Here is a 16,328-nt window from a genome sequence, read left to right on the forward strand (position 1 = left end):
TCAACTATTCAGGCGAAAGGTTACCTCTACTATTACTATTACTTATAAATGACGCATTATTTTACATTATTTATTCCTACGCATCCATCTTTACGCATATTTTTCCTCACCTAATCCGTAAGTGGCAGCCCTATCGCCAGATCCCCCATATCACTTGAGGGCTAACAACAATAGGTGTCGCGGGGTAGTAATTAAAAAAAAAGCAATACCTTCGCGTAGGGCGTGAAAATTCACGCTTCCGTATCACTGCCTACTATTTTTACACGCACCTTTAGTGCCAATTTCTCCATAGTCGGTTAGAGCATAACCAGGTATTAGTGGTTGACTTTTGACACATCTTCAAGAATTTTATATGGAGATGACGTATAATTGATGAACGGTTCCTGGTCGGTTAGATAACCGACTATGGAGAAACTGGCCTTTAGAAATTTTTCAAAACACGCGCGAAATTAACCTTTATTCCTGGTCATGTTTCTGTGTCTTTTTTTGCACTGGCAACCCTAATATTCGGGTGAGTTTGCGGGATCTTCGACTTTAATAGAGAGTGTTAGAGTTTATGTTGCTTTGCATTGGGAGGTATGGTAGCGTTCGTTGTAATTTAGAAAAATATGAAACCAAAGGAATTTAGTTTTGTAGATTCCCTATTAAAAATCTTACTTACATCAATAAGACTCTTACCTTCTTTACACGGTACTTCAAATATGATCAGGAGCTTGGTTTAGGTACTTAATAGGTTTTACTTGGAATGCATAATTAGTTAAGTAGGTACTTATCAAAGATTTAACTTTCCGTAGCGATGAAAAAACGTATTTCATCCCTCAATTAAGGCAATTCTTACCTACTTTAGCTATGAGAAACCGATTAGAATCCTAGTTTTTAAGCTTATTTGGGGTTTGTAAACAGATCTCGGTCCATCTAAATGGCGGACAATTTCCATTTCAAAACCCGCGCCTCATCAATTTCCCGCTAGGTGGCGCTACAGGCACTACTAGAATAAGCCAGCGACGCCATTGTTTACAGAAGTCGAAATATAAGAAGTCCGTTTGGACAACTACAAAATGTATGGGATGACGACTTGTGTCAAATCAAAATCATTAGAAATCTAAACAATAAGAAACTTTTGGTTCATCAAAAGTTCTTTTTCTTATCGTCCGTTAAATAATAAGCCAGATTATGTATCTTTTTATGTAACTATTTCATCAAGTAAATCAAGAGTAAATATCAAATTTGTGTAGCTGTCCAAACGGGCCTATTATATTTCGACGACTGTAGTCACTCTTGACAGGCTTTTATTATTTACAGCTCAGTAATCATCACAACCCATCACGTCCCCACTGCTGGGGCTCGGGTCTCCACGCTGGCCTAGTGCGGGTTGGTGGACGCCAATACTATATCATTTTCCAGGGGCAAAGACATGGGTGACACTTTAAAATTTTATTGACAATGACCACAGATAATATATATTTCTAGAGTACGCACTTTGGTAAAATGGAACGTACTAGAGATGCGACACATCAAAGTCGACATTCTGAAATCGATTAAAATTTATACAATGTTAGAATTTTTACAACATTGTATTAAAAATTATTAGAATTTTTGGAAAACCTGTAGTTTTCCAAAAAGTCAACGTTATCCGTTAAATGGCTGATAGGCCAGCTCAGGAGTGGCAGGATATCGTAATCGTATCGTACCTTAGTAAAAATTCGATAGTTTTCGAGATACTGACCCTTTTATAAAAGAGAATGGCCAAATCTGACCCCCTTTCAGCCACTAACCAAACCTAATTTTCAGTGATAAAAGTGTTCTAAATGAGGGAAAAAGATTTTAAAAATATATACTTTAAAAAAAATTGTATGAGGGAAAATCTAGTACAGTACAAACACTTGATCTTTCAGCACCTATATCTTCGTTCTCCCATGCCTGTATACGAATAATTTCATATTTATATTAATCTATGGAATATATACAAATCGATAGGTTCAAGTCGATAGGATTTCACTCTCGGACATCTCTAGAACTGTCAAATTCAAAACGTCCCACACATCATAAGCTCTGGAAAATGGTATAGTTTGTGCTGATAGATTTGTCGAGTGGGCAACCCGACTGTCAGATGTCTTCAAGCTGCCCGAAGTTTCTGACAAGGCTACCGAAACAGCAACCGGAAGCTACGGTTTAAAACATGCTGTCCGAAGCGCCCAGAAAACAACCACTGTGCCATGTGTTGCCTAACTGCAAAGTTTCTTAATTTTGTCACTGACTCACTCACTCACCGATCATAAAAATTCTAAGGCACTTCTGCAGACCTAGAAGCTTCAAATTTGGAATATAAGTAGTGTTTGGTGTATGATCAGTTACGTTACAGTTAGTTAGGTTAGATCACTGAAGCTATTTCGACTATACAGGGTTATTGGTAAGTAGACCGGATCCTCTCAGGAGGTGATAGAGGAAGGCATTTCCAGTCGATTGAACCCTATAAGTAATGCATTATCCGAAACTTAACCATTTCTAAGATATTTAATATTTAAGTTTTTTTATTCTTTTTGTCAAAATTTTATCTTATTTGAAAGCTTATAAGTTGACAATGATTTTAAGCTGAAGTGCACAAAAAAATGTCATATAAAATTCAATTAGGGTTCAATCGACTAGAAATGCCTTCCTCTATCACCTCCTGAAAGGATCCGGTCTACTTACCAATAACCCTGTATACGGCGAGTTCTCATCCGCTTGGCATCTCTGTAATATTCTATTTAAATCTAAGCTGTGTATTAGCCCCTAAATTGTATATTATTGATAACCATGACTCGTGGAAATGTAGGTTCTTTGAATGGAAAGGATCAAAAATAAAAGTTTGTAAAGGAAAAGCGAATGAATACGTAAATACTTATAATTTTTAAGAGGGTAGAAGTATAAAAGGATAAGGATTTTTATAATAATTATTGAATTATGTTTATAGAGGTACTTATATAGTAGTTTGCAATAGAATCCAACAATCATGTAAACAAATATGGCGGACTGACATTGACAGCGTATTGTTTATGCCCATAGTGATGTCATAGTGTTCTAATTAGATTAAATATATAAGCCATAGACTATAAAATAAAACTGATTATATATAAAAAAGTGTTTATTTAAACAAATTTAATCTATACCTAATTCATTTTATACCTTTGGGCACCCTGCCCGCACATGTTCGACAATTTCACAATTTGGTGACCGACTTTTTGTAGGAGGAAAATAGAATGTAGGTAACTACTGATTGCAATTGTGCAACGCACACGTTCTTTTATTTATTTTTTATTTAGTTTTTATTGAAAATCCAACAGCGTTACATTGTAAAAATTAATGCTAAGTACAAACAAAAACAGTAAGGCTAATAATAGGATTCACAGTAAGATTACTATAGTAAATTCTATATCGAGATCGGGACAGATCACAAAAAAGCCTTAAAAAACTTAGGTAGGTATATATAACTATATAAGTAACATAACTATAATTTTATCAATTAGATAACTTAAATTGTAACTAAATAGGTTTAACTAAATAGGTCCAACTAACTGCAACTGCGTTCTACACAAAAATAGCAGTCGGTCATAAATTGTACAAGTACTCGTTATTCTATGATAGTATGTAAATCAGAAGAAGGAAAAACTTCCCCGATTATCTGAAGTCGGTCTTGTGTGTGTACCTAAGCACCCAAGGAGGTTATCCATCAGCAAGCAGACAGAGAAATTAAAAATTTGTAAGGGAATTTAATATTGTAATGTACCTATTTATACACAATTAGTTACCTTAGTTATAAGTATAATAAGTACTTACCTACCTAGTAGTTATTACCCTATCAGTGTAACTACTGTGGTGTAGAAAGGTGTATAATTTTTGATACTTTTTCAGAGATTTTATTATTTCATACAAAGATTAAAGGCGACTTGCACAAACCACAAACATATTAAATCTAGATTTAGTGTTAAATCTCGAATTAAGCCATTATTATACATACTCAATTAATTACCTAAAGTTATTACCTACCCAATCAGTGTATCTACTGTGGGTGTATAATATTTGGTAGGTACCTACTGTTTCAGAGATTTAATTATTTCATACAAAGTTATAATTATAAACCTACATGAAAGGTCGATTGGTTCTCAAGCTCTAAAATTCAAATATTCAAAATTCAAAAATTGTTTATTTACACACCATGTAAGCATAGACAAATATTATACAGTGAGAAACATTACATAAAAGATGGTAGGTACAAGTCGTCCATACTAAATGATGACATTAGGTATTTCGCATGGAATTTCAGTGAAGTCCACACTAGGCAAAGCCTGTGTCGTGGACTTCGGTAGGCAGATATAACCAAAGTAATTTGTTATGCGCTAGGTACTACACTAAGCTCTCGCCAAAGGTTCCGTTTTGCATGACGTTTATTTTCGTTCGGAACTCAAAATGGTTGTCGCCATTTTATAAATTTCACCGCGAAATCAAAGAGCTGTTCACACCGAACGCATTTACTGAACCGACCGATATGCAAAACCGCAATGGAAAGCATATTTTAAACTAAATAGGATTCTGATCGGATTTCATATTAAATTCTTTCGTCATAAGTAGGAGTATAATTCATAAATAAAAATAGGTACTTACCTACATTTACTATTGTACATTAATTTGAAGAGATTACTTACATTACAACATACTGATACAACCGATCTCCATAATTGGATTGGAATAGCTTTTTAGCAATAAGACCTATGTTTTCAAAACCTTTATATTGTAATGTACCTACCATAACCATAACATAATGTAATAATAATATATAGTTGTGTGCATGTAGGTAAGTGTGTGTTACATCTTTCTACTCTTTCAGTCTCTTTCTCCCATGCTCAATAACTACCAGTACCAACATTCAGATATAAAATTAAAAAAAAAACAAAGAAAAAGTTTCAATGAAAGGAGGTCGAAACAAAAGCGAACACTGGGGCATAATAGGCGTGCGTTCTCCCTGTGCCCGTAAAGGCTTCGTAATGCAAGTAAGTGCAGCGGATGTGTTGCACAGAGGCGTCAAAATGCAATTTCAGAGGGAACGCGAGTTGCAGGCTCGCACTGTGCGGTGGCTCTAAACTCAACATGCTTACTTACAACATGGTTTAAAAGCTATCTGGTAAATATAAAAAAAAGTTTTAACTAGGTTTTCATGATATTTTTTTGTACAAAAACATATGTTTAAGCATGGAAGTAGAATCTACTTCCATGTGTTTAAGTATATTATAAGTTTGTAAGTTTCTTTTATGTGTGTGTGTACAAATAAAGAATATTCTATCTATCTATATTATAATAAAAAAACTACGATCCTTTGCCTTCAAAACTCACAAAACAAGTAAACAACTGTAATAGGTCACTCACTGTGTATGCTACCCGAAGATGGAACAAAAGGACTTCTATAAATATTACGACTGCAGCATTTAACATTGTCGTAAGTGAAAAATCGCTACTTTTCAGTAGAGCCGTTTTAAGTTTTAAATATGACTAAAATAGTTCTAAAATTTACATTACTCTATCTATCTTAACCAAATTCGGCATGGTGACTAAGTTTTAAATGTGCCACAAGGTAGTAAGATAAAAAGTTAGTATTTTTGATAGGAAAGGTGAAAAAAGGCACATGTGACATTATTAACCGTCAAATCCCAGATTAACTTTGTCGGAAGAGTTAGATCCAACAATGTTAACTGGACTTAGTATTGTAAATTTTGTTGGTAGTGGTAGATTCAACAATGTTCACTGAACTTAGTACTCTAGATTTTGTCGGAAGTGGGAAATCCTGCTATTTTAAGTGGACTTTATATTCTTTACGATGTCGGATTGATGCTTTCCTTAATCAATTTTTCTATGAACATTGTAGTTTTCCATTATTTTGTTTCCATTTTCTAAGATAAATTTTAGTTATCAATTATAATAATGCAACAGCATAACGACAAAGGCTCTCTCCAGGTCCGTAAGATTAACCGTGGCATCAGCCTCTTAAGTATCGTTGATTCTGTATGCAAAATATTGATTGAAAGGGTAGATAGGGAGACAGAGAATAAAAAATCTTGGATGTGTGGGCATGGTATTTGAAGAAAGGGAATGGGATTTGTGGATTACGATTTTATCACTACGAAATGTCACAGATAGTTACTGGCTTAAAAGAGTTCTGTGCCTTCTTAGATGTAGGGAAGGCTTTTATAGTAAGGAGGAATGATTTTTGTGGGACACAATGTCCGTTTATGGAGTGAACAGCCAATTGACGCGACCACTGGGATCCCTTTAGGAACTTTGGCTTGCGTTAGGATAAATAGAGCCTTCACTGACCGATTTAGCATTCACAGGGGTGTTAAGCCCTGCTTAATGTGTGCTTTGCCTTGGCTGTTTAATCTATTTAAACAAAGTTATGTTAGGGATATAAAATATGATAAAGAGGATTGCGAATCGAAAAGTTACTTCTGAAGTGCACGCTGTATGCTGACAATTAAGTCTTACTATCATCGTCGGTAGAACAGCTGCAAAATAAGTAACTTTCTGATATGTTGTTTAAAAATGAAGGGAATGAAAGGCAAAAAGTAATGATGTTTGAAAGAGATGAAACAGTGACTGAGTGTAAGATCACGATAGAGAATAAAAGAGCACAGCAAGAGAATGAGTTTGTATTGTTTGGGTAGCCTGTTAACGAGACATGTAAGGGGGATATTTAAAGTGAAAGGAAAGTATTGGAGCCTGGAACTCTGTAATGAGGACTATGAGGAGTAAGAAAGTGTCTCAAAAAGCTCGTTTGGATGTTCATGAGAGTGTTGTTCCCTACGCTGATGTCATTTATTATTGTTATCACTAAAGATCTAGCATATATTGCAGCTGTACAGTAAGAGGCTGAGAAACCTGCAGCTTACAGTGCACGTGAATGCACTAGTTCATCTTCAAATCCATTAGGAATTTTATTAACGGTTGTTATCCGAAAAACAACAAATAAAATAATAAAATATCGGTACCTATAAACATACAGAATGTAAAAGCAATGCTCCTGAAATCATGAACCACGTGGTCCTTCAGTCCAACTAAAAAAGTCTAAGGGACATACCTGCGGAAATTATCATTTTTTTCAGTTTACCATACAGAATTACCTACTCTGGAATATTATGTATGGGATTTCGAATGATGTGAGTGTTAAATTAAAGTAAAATATTTTTGTAGATACCAGAGCTTTTAACTGTTTTTGAAAAATCTGCCCTTAGTAAATTTACAGTAAGAGGCCTTTCTTACTAGGCCATGGTCACATCAGCAACTACCTATCCAAGCAGTCTATGGAAATGTATGGTATTAGCGACGATGCCACACCGTCGCCAAGTGAGTTAGGTACCATACATTTCAATACTTACAGCTTGGACACGTTGCTGGTAACGCGGTCAATGAGGTTCTAGTGAGGCTGGGCTCTAACTTTTATAAAGAGCCGGTCGATATTTTACAATGTTTACAGAAAATAATGGTACATTGTACCACATCCAACTCAATAGTTTAACATTATGCACAAATAACAAGGTTGGTTCTTCCATATCCAACAATCACAAGGGAAAGAATAACAAATAATAAAGTCGGTAATACCATATACAACAGTAGTACTTGAAACGCAAGCAAGTAACAATGTGGGATGTGGTACATCCGACTCAAAATTAAAATGATGCGCAGTTAATACTGTTGGATGTGCCGTTTGCTACAATGTTACCTGTTCAGTACTGTTTATACAACTTCCATACGAAAATTTTAATAAAATATTAATTGTTAAAAAAAATACATTGTATTAAGCAAGCATGTTAATGTGAGATGCTATAAAAATATATATTTGTTTAATTGCACCCGTTTTAATGGAACATGTTTGTACACAAGTCTTCAATTTCTGTCATACATTGTCTTGAGATCTTTACGCGTTCCTTGATACACTAAGTCTGCCATTATTTAGAGCAAGACATTATAGTTTCATTATTTTTATAAATTAATTGGTCTTAAAGACGACATAATAAAATAGTATCACGCAACTTGGGCTCATCCCACTAACATGGCGGGAAGTGGTAGATACGACCGGCCGCCCCGCTCGCCCGCCCCGGGAACAGTGTCGCAACATACTTACCGACAGTGTTAAGCGGTCGCCATGAACAGATCCGACTTTTTTCCACAAGAAAAATCGGGAAATATTCATAATTAAGTGCTGAAACTTTCCTAACACCTTCCTTATTGATATTATGACCTTTTAGTGCAATAATCTGAAAAATGGCCAAAAGTCAGTTACGACATTGTTAATTGCTACAGTTTATTTCTGCGTGGAAAGAAATGTGAAAAAGTTTTTTTTTTAAAACCTCGTGTATTGCTTTGGGTTACATACATACATCCATCCTGACGACCCTCAGCAAGACAAAGGGCTTTGAGAAGATTTCTCCATCTGACTCGATCTTTGGCAGCGGCTGCGAGATCTATTGCGTTGGGTTAGTTACAAATAATCCTGAATAATTCTATTAATATTTTCATCAAAAGGACTCATGGAAAATGCTGAGTTACGATGCAGCCGATATGGCATGGCGGCCACGCCATGTTATCGTGTTTTCCTTCAGGCGTTACAATGAATTGAACTCTTCAGATATTATTGAAATAAAATCATCATAAATACATATATTATATATATTATACATATATTTATACACTCGCGAGTGCGAGCAATAAAAAGGTTCCAGTGACATAGCACCAAAGCACCAAATTACTCCTAAACGGAAAGACTAGCTTTATGAAACGGTCTACAATAATATTGAAGTAGTACATTTAACAGCTCATCAGAATATTACCTACCAACTAAAAATGTAATTATATTTTGTTCTAATTTGGGGCTATTTCGGTATTTTGTGAGTCGAACTTTTTGCATAGAAGTAAATGACAAGCTTACACACAATGGTTAGTAACCGGGTTCTTTTTGAATTTAAAGTAGGTAGATAGTTACTTATTTAATTAAAATCTTTTTTATAGTTTAGCGACTTTTTACTCAATTGGAATTAGAATTAATTTTTGACTCAAAAATACTCCAAATGAATTTCCCTTCCCAAATAACTGATCATTTGGGATATACGCTAGCACATACAGATACACAGACCCAGGCGTTGTCCTAATAGAAGAATAGAGCGATGCGACCATCGCGTGTTCCCGCGACGTCAAAAACTGGGTGTCCTAATAGAACGCGAATAATCGATTACGCGAATCTTGCTCGCACGGTACCACTCCGACGTTTTTGCACGAATTTCAATTAGGACACCTATTCAAATTCAATATGTTTGATCGCGCGTTCGTACGAGTAAAATTCGCGCGAACTTACGATGATCGCGCATTCGCGTTCTATTAGTACAACGCCGTACCCTTATAAAACTTACTTTCCGTCGGCGCGGCGGCGGCGGTTAAAAATAAATGAAATTCCCAAAAGTACCGCGATGCACTCCTGCATAGCCTGGGCCAATTTAGGTCATAAAATTTAATTTGCCGTCGCTTTGTTCGCTGCCCAAAATATCGCCAGCCAGTGTGTGTGTGCAGTTTTTTTAAGGTGCATCGCTGTCTATGCCACATACGCGCATTAGTTCCAATTTTATCCTTGACCTGCAATTTTCATGTCCGTGTTATTTCAACGGGCACTGCTGATTTAACAAGGATTATAGTAGGGGTGGTGCATGAAAGGAGCCTCTCTGAGTACCAGAGTCCTCTTTTTATGCCTACTTATCTACCTACGTAGAGATACTTACATATTTTCAAATTATTTATTTGTTTACATCGATGATTATAAAGATAGGGTAAAAAGATTTCATTATTACTTAATTAGTAGTCAGAGGGAGTATCGATATTTTGAATCCTAAAATCGTTGTCAAATCAAGTCTGAGGCCCGTTTTATTAGTTCAATCTTAGAATAAGAAATTAGAGAAGAAGAAACTTCACGCTTTCGTCTATGCTTTTCACACCAAAACGTCCGCAATGAACGGGCCCTCCACAGACAACTGTGTGACTGCCCTTTACTCTGTGATCCACTTGTCACTGTCACCTGTCACTCCTGTCAGTGTCAGTGATAACTTTTGCAAAATTTCCTTTCCTGCAACGCCACCATCTCGAAAAACAATTATTTTCTAGGTTTTCTACTAGTATTTTAACGGCAACTTTCTGCAGGTAAGACTTAAAACGTCATCCAACTAACCATTATCATTAAAAACAATAATGCTCTCTACTTATAGACTAGAAATTGAAAATAACAATTAAATTTTACGCTTGTGAGGTTATGTTGAAAAAATATGATTTTGGGCGTGATTGCTTTGTGTTTTACCTGCATACGTTCAGAGAGGTGCATTTACAGTTTAGTGCTCCTTCTTATGCCGTGTGCTACAGTAACATTTGAATAATCAGTGAAATGAAACGTTTTTTATTTCACCATGACATTGTATTCATACAGCTCTACCCAACAAACAATACCTACCTGATTGATATTATGATTTTCCTTCTACTTGTAATGACTAGATGTGATGATGAGTTTTAGTTATTAAGACAAATATACTTATTGATAATTACTTAGGTACCAATTAAAAGTATGACATGTTAATGTTTCTTGGTTTCAAGTACATTCATTACCAACATAACAATATACACAAACCAAACTTTGCTCTAAACTCTTGATAATATTAGCATGACACATTATGATAGTATAAAAAATATATTTATTATTATTTATTCATGCAAAAGATAAAAAAATACATTAAAATTAAATAAAATCATATAATAAATATTTAATTTATCTTCGGATCCCAAAATTTCAGACCATGTCGGGCCGCGAGGGAGGTAAGAAGAAGCCTCTGAAGGCACCAAAGAAGGACAAGGCGGAGCTGGACGACGACGACCTCGCCCTCAAGCAGAAGATGAAGGAACAACAGAAGGCTTTACAGGTATAGCACCCTTCTTTTATCCAACTTCAAAAAAAGACGTAGGTTCTCAATTTGTTACCTACTAAACACTTGTGTACCTTATCAAACTGACAACACCGTCAATGTTTCAACGAATTGATAAGACAAAAGTACCTACTTATGCAGCTTAGCTGTATGTTTTCTGCTAAAAGTTTCTTGACTTGCAGTAGTATTTATAAATCTTCCTGATCCAACCACTACCAGGTAACTCTACCTGTCTATGGATTTCATTCCAGCGGCATAACGGGCATCTCAATGTATAAGAACTCCTACTAAGTATACTGATACTCATATTCAGTTAAAATTGCCCCAATTTGTGTACATTTTGTTTATATTTTCCTGCATTGTGGTATATGATCTAATTACCTGAAAAGTGCAATAACATTCTTGTTCTTATTTAATTAAAATAACTGAAATGTTTTATTGGTTTTTCAGGAGGCAAAAGCGAAGGCATCCCAGAAAGGACCACTAACAGGAGGTGGAATAAAAAAATCGGGGAAGAAGTGACCAAACAACTCATTTATAATTAAATACTTAGGTTTACTACTCTCGTAAGAATGTTAATGCTACCCAATAACTTACATTATTATTGTAATCGTCAATACTACAGATTTGATCACAAAAATATCTACTTTCTGTTCTTTTTATATGTTTAATGATTTTGTGGATCTTGTAATGGTTCTTGAAAATAAATAAACTAGTAAATTAACAAGATTTTCTTGGGTCTACTTGGTGGAAAGTATTTATAATTTAAAATAATACAATGTCTTTTTGCATTTACTTAAAAACCACAAAATAAACATCAATTTTATTTGGTTAAAATATTGTTTTATTCATGTTATTTTAATATGCGATGTGGGTTGATTCTCACTACTAAAAAGTAAGACCAAGGTGTTTAACCAATGTGTCTTGCCCACACTAACATACGGTGCCGAAACATGGACGCTGACCAAGGAAACTGTGCACAGAGAGCTATGGAGCGGCCCATGTTAGGCATTTCGCTTCTCTAAGCGAACCTAACCGTATTCCCAATGCATGTGGTGATCCGCAAAAGGACCTAAGTGTTCGACGTCGGTATGCGGGTCGCCGAACTGAAATGGGAGTGGGCGCGACACTTGGCTCTGGGCAAAGGCGGTCACAGAATGGTGGACTAGAGACGGACGAAGAGCTCTTGGCAGACCACGTGCTATGCTAGATGGTCCGATGACATCTGCGACAAGGCCAATGAAACCCGTTCGTTGGCCTTCGTTGGGCCGGTCTGTACGCAGCTTTAGGTACCACTTTTGCAACAGTCTGTACCTACCTATACCACAGAATAATAACTAGGAAACCTTGAACATCGCCGACTAGCATATTATTATTATGCAGCGCCAGCCACACGAGCAGACACGACTGCTCCGATTCTCTGAATCAAGGAACATAATAATCTCTACCGGGAGCTTCGATGGACTTAAATGGAATGGAAATGTAAAGCTGCGTACAGACCGGGCCAACGAACGCCAACGGTTATCCCAACGATGGATATTTATCATACATAATACAGGGCAGATCGCAGCAACGAAGGTCCGAAAAACGTTCGTTGGCGTTCGTTGGGCCGGTCTTTACGCGGCTTAAGTATAAAGGCGCCGACACATTAGCGGACGCGGCTGTCAGCCGTTCGTCGTTCGTGCCAGATCGCTCTAGGCTAAAGCTGAACGACAAAGACGCCCGAGAGCGATCTAGCACGAACTGCCCCAAAAAACCCCTGTAGTCCCGCTGTCCCCGTAATTCTTGTCCCCGTTAAGCGGGGACAACGGTACTTTCAGAAAATAAATAAAATCAGGCCCGTTGTCCCCGTTGGACGTGAACTCCTCAACGGGGACAGCGGCACTTAATAAAAAAATAAAAAATCAGACCCGTTGTCCCCGTTCTCAAAATTTACTTTAAAAAACACAAGTATATTTTTTATTTCATGAATTTTATATAAGTAGTATCTTCACATAAAATCGCTTTTTTAGCTTAGATCAATTCATAACTAACCTGGGTGATAATTTGGCAAATTTGATGAACGTGTAAATTTTAAAGGATGCGCAACGGCACGACTAAATACTGCCGCGAAACAAAAGCACAGATGAGATTGTTGTTTGCAAAACTCTCATTGGCTTATTCTAAATCAGTCAACCAATGAGATATTCCGTAACTACACTACCCTTTTGAACATTCATACGTGTCATATTTATTTTTATTGCTCATTGAGACGATGGAAAAAGTCCTAAAGTCCGTAGAATAACCGTTTTGTGAAACATGAAATGTTTTTATATTTATAAAATTACTAACGCATAGAAAAAAATCTGAGTTTTTTTTAGGATGATACGGAGGGTTATTCCTATCATCAGTAAAATTATGAGCGTTGTCGAATTTTTTCGGACATTGCCCATTACCTAAAGCCGATTATGTATCATTTTGTTTCATTTTATTTTGTCCTTTTCGTGCTAATAGAATTCGGAAGGGACAACGACACGTAAAATTTTGACGGCCCGTTGTCCCCGTTCACTATTGCCCGCAAAGGGGACAACGGAACGAAAATATAATGACGTCCCGTTGTCCCCGTAACGGGGACACAGCTACGGGGACAACGGGACTACAGGAAAAAACCGTGCACACTATAAGTCGCGGCTGATAGCCGCGTGCGCTAATGTGCCGGCGCCTTTAACATTTATTCTGAAAAATCCGTTTCCGTCGACGACGCCGACGCAGAATAATATAATGTACTCTGTGTCTGTGCGCCGACAGCTGCTTGATTATCTGTAAAAATCAAATACTTGTCCAAAATTAATAATGCACATGCAGATCTTCACACCCGAATCATTAAATCGTAAGAGCCTTGAAAAAAAAACACTTGCATTTAGCACCTTGTTCGAAAGAAATAGGAGTCAATATCATGTGTCACATAATCGAAAACAACCGATCTGTCAAAGATTTCTATGCGCATTATCAATTTTGGAGCACTTGTACTCGTTATTACAATCTGCTTAGACACCTAGGCACGCTGTGTTTACCCTTGTATTACCGTGCTAGTCCTGCGAAATATGCTCAGCCCTCAGAATAAAAAAGAGTTATCTTATAGCTCAGAATAATAATCTGTCATTTAAACCAGAATACGACACTGGCAGAAATTGATAGCAACACCGAAGTTGAAATCACATCAAACCGATTACGCGCCAATTTAAAGTTAATTTTTATTTTCTAACTTTGTTGGGGTGGAGTGGAAATAATTAAGAAATATTTGTTTTTTTTATTTATATAGTTAAGCGTTACAAAAAATATTATAATTACGTAAATTACGCCGTAAAAAGTTTACTAAACACTCTAAACGTAGAAGTTAGCTGGACTGGGACAATAAACTTCAAAAACAAAACGTAACCTATTAGGTATGTATCTTAGCTTAATTATGATATTACCTAACTAAGCGTACTTTTTGAATAACATAACTACACTAGCCAAAACCATAATTGGCCGGCCCTAAACTATATTACTTACTCTGTTCATAGGACGAGCTGCCGCTGGTAAGCTAAGTAATTACTTACATCAAAAATATTCATACTTACAGGAACTCCTAATGCCTAGTAGCAGCCATCAGATCTAGCTCAAACTGGGGCAGCTGATAATAATATCGCACTTAACAGTGGTATGAGAGAAGCATCTGTATCAGATATAATAAGTAGTTCTAAAAAGATTTCACTGTAAAATGGAGTGTGAGAATGTATTAAAGCTAGATCCTGAAATAGCTTACGAAAACTATGAAAATTACGTAAAAGCGCTCATTGAAAATGAGAAAGCTGGTAGTACTTATGCAAATTGTGAATCGAAAGTGGAAGTACCATCAGACAAACATAGTTTTAATGTTCAACATTCTTTAGCTGATGTACAAATTACTGCCACTCCATTATTGCCGAATATGGATTCAACAAATAAAAGTACTAAGTTGGAATATTTTACATATGGTGATATTGCAAAAAAATATGATCTTGAAAGTGATAAAGTTTTGGAGGAAATTTCATTCTATTACAAAGAACAAGGTACAGAAACTGTAATAGAAGTTGAAAATAATACATATGAGCGACTTAAAACTGCAATACGTAACGATAACAGGGAAATGTGGAATGATGAAGCTGTTTCAACAGATCACAGTAAAACTCTTGATAATGATATTGAAATGTACCTTAAAAATTGGAAAGTAACTAACCCAACAGTAAATAACAATAGCTTTGTGGATGTGGAAGAATTGTCCATGAACCATTCAAAAAAAATCACAAGTCTTAACTCAACAGTATATGAAACCCTCGATGAGAGTACAAAAAGCATGTTGGACGAAGTAAAAATGGATAAATTTGAAACTTGCTGGTCATCATATCAAACTAACTTTTATTCTTGGATTAATACACAGTATTGCAAACCCAACGCAGTTTTACCAAATGGTAATGATATAAGAGAAGCAGATGAAATAGAAGTAATTTCTTTACTCTCTGACGAAGACATAACTCATATTCAAGATGAGGTGGAATCCGAATGTTCTGGTTATCATTCGTCAGACTTTGAGTTTATCTCTGAAGATGAAGCTAAAAGGGATGGAATGGTAATTAACTTCAGAACTAAGGATCTTGGCAAACCAATTTCAGAAAAAAGAGCACATCATCGTTCAGAAGTGGTTAATATTGAAATAAGTAAAATAGACAATAACATTAGAAATGATGTGCACAATGGAAATAAACCAGAAAATACAGGTCATGTTATACCAGAAGGAGATGCATACTATCACTTATTCAGTGGGCTTTACAACCCAACTTTAATTAGACATTGGGAGAACAAGACAATCACTAATAACTGCAGCAATCCTATGCTCATAGAAATTGACGGTGTTGGCTTTGATAATGCTGCCATTAGAAAGATGAATCGAATTCAGAAAGTCAGTAAAGAACGTAAGTATTTAAATCTATGTATAATTCATCATAATAAATATATGGATAAATAATGTAAAATATTAATAAAGTATTTATTATGTTTTTCCAGTTAAAAAGGAAGCTGCGGATTGTAAGAAAAGAATTTTAGAACTATATCCAGAAGAAAACAAGCGATTCCGACGATTTTAATTTTACTTCCCAAACATAATATAATTTACTTTTGTTTTTAAGAGGCGACTAGGTTTTATAAAATAAAATTCTATTTATTCTTAGAAAATAACTCTTTATTCTTGCCAAAATTAGAAGACAAGCGAGTTTCACAAATTAGTTTATGCCTAAAAAGATGTCCATGACAAAAGTATATAAAATACCTAACGGTAATGATTATACTTTA

General features: G+C 35.8%; 2 protein-coding genes across 2 annotated transcripts; both read left to right on the top strand.

Annotated features, from left to right (window-relative positions):
* Positions 1 to 10,052: 10,052 nt before the first annotated feature.
* On the top strand, positions 10,053 to 11,816 carry LOC105394703 (translation machinery-associated protein 7 homolog). Its single transcript, XM_038114081.2, has 3 exons — positions 10,053 to 10,209; positions 10,851 to 10,976; positions 11,430 to 11,816. The coding sequence occupies exons 2-3, from the start codon at positions 10,854 to 10,856 to the stop codon at positions 11,499 to 11,501; spliced, it is 195 nt and encodes a 64-aa protein (XP_037970009.1). The 5' UTR covers positions 10,053 to 10,209; positions 10,851 to 10,853; the 3' UTR covers positions 11,502 to 11,816.
* A 2,123-nt stretch (positions 11,817 to 13,939) lies between these two features.
* On the top strand, positions 13,940 to 16,223 carry LOC105388765. The gene is made up of 3 exons (XM_038112208.2): positions 13,940 to 14,404; positions 14,584 to 15,952; positions 16,044 to 16,223. The coding sequence occupies exons 2-3, from the start codon at positions 14,722 to 14,724 to the stop codon at positions 16,121 to 16,123; spliced, it is 1,311 nt and encodes a 436-aa protein (XP_037968136.2). The 5' UTR covers positions 13,940 to 14,404; positions 14,584 to 14,721; the 3' UTR covers positions 16,124 to 16,223.
* Positions 16,224 to 16,328: the final 105 nt, after the last annotated feature.

This window comes from Plutella xylostella, chromosome 2 (assembly GCF_932276165.1).
Source record: "Plutella xylostella chromosome 2, ilPluXylo3.1, whole genome shotgun sequence".
NCBI lineage: Eukaryota > Metazoa > Arthropoda > Insecta > Lepidoptera > Plutellidae > Plutella > Plutella xylostella.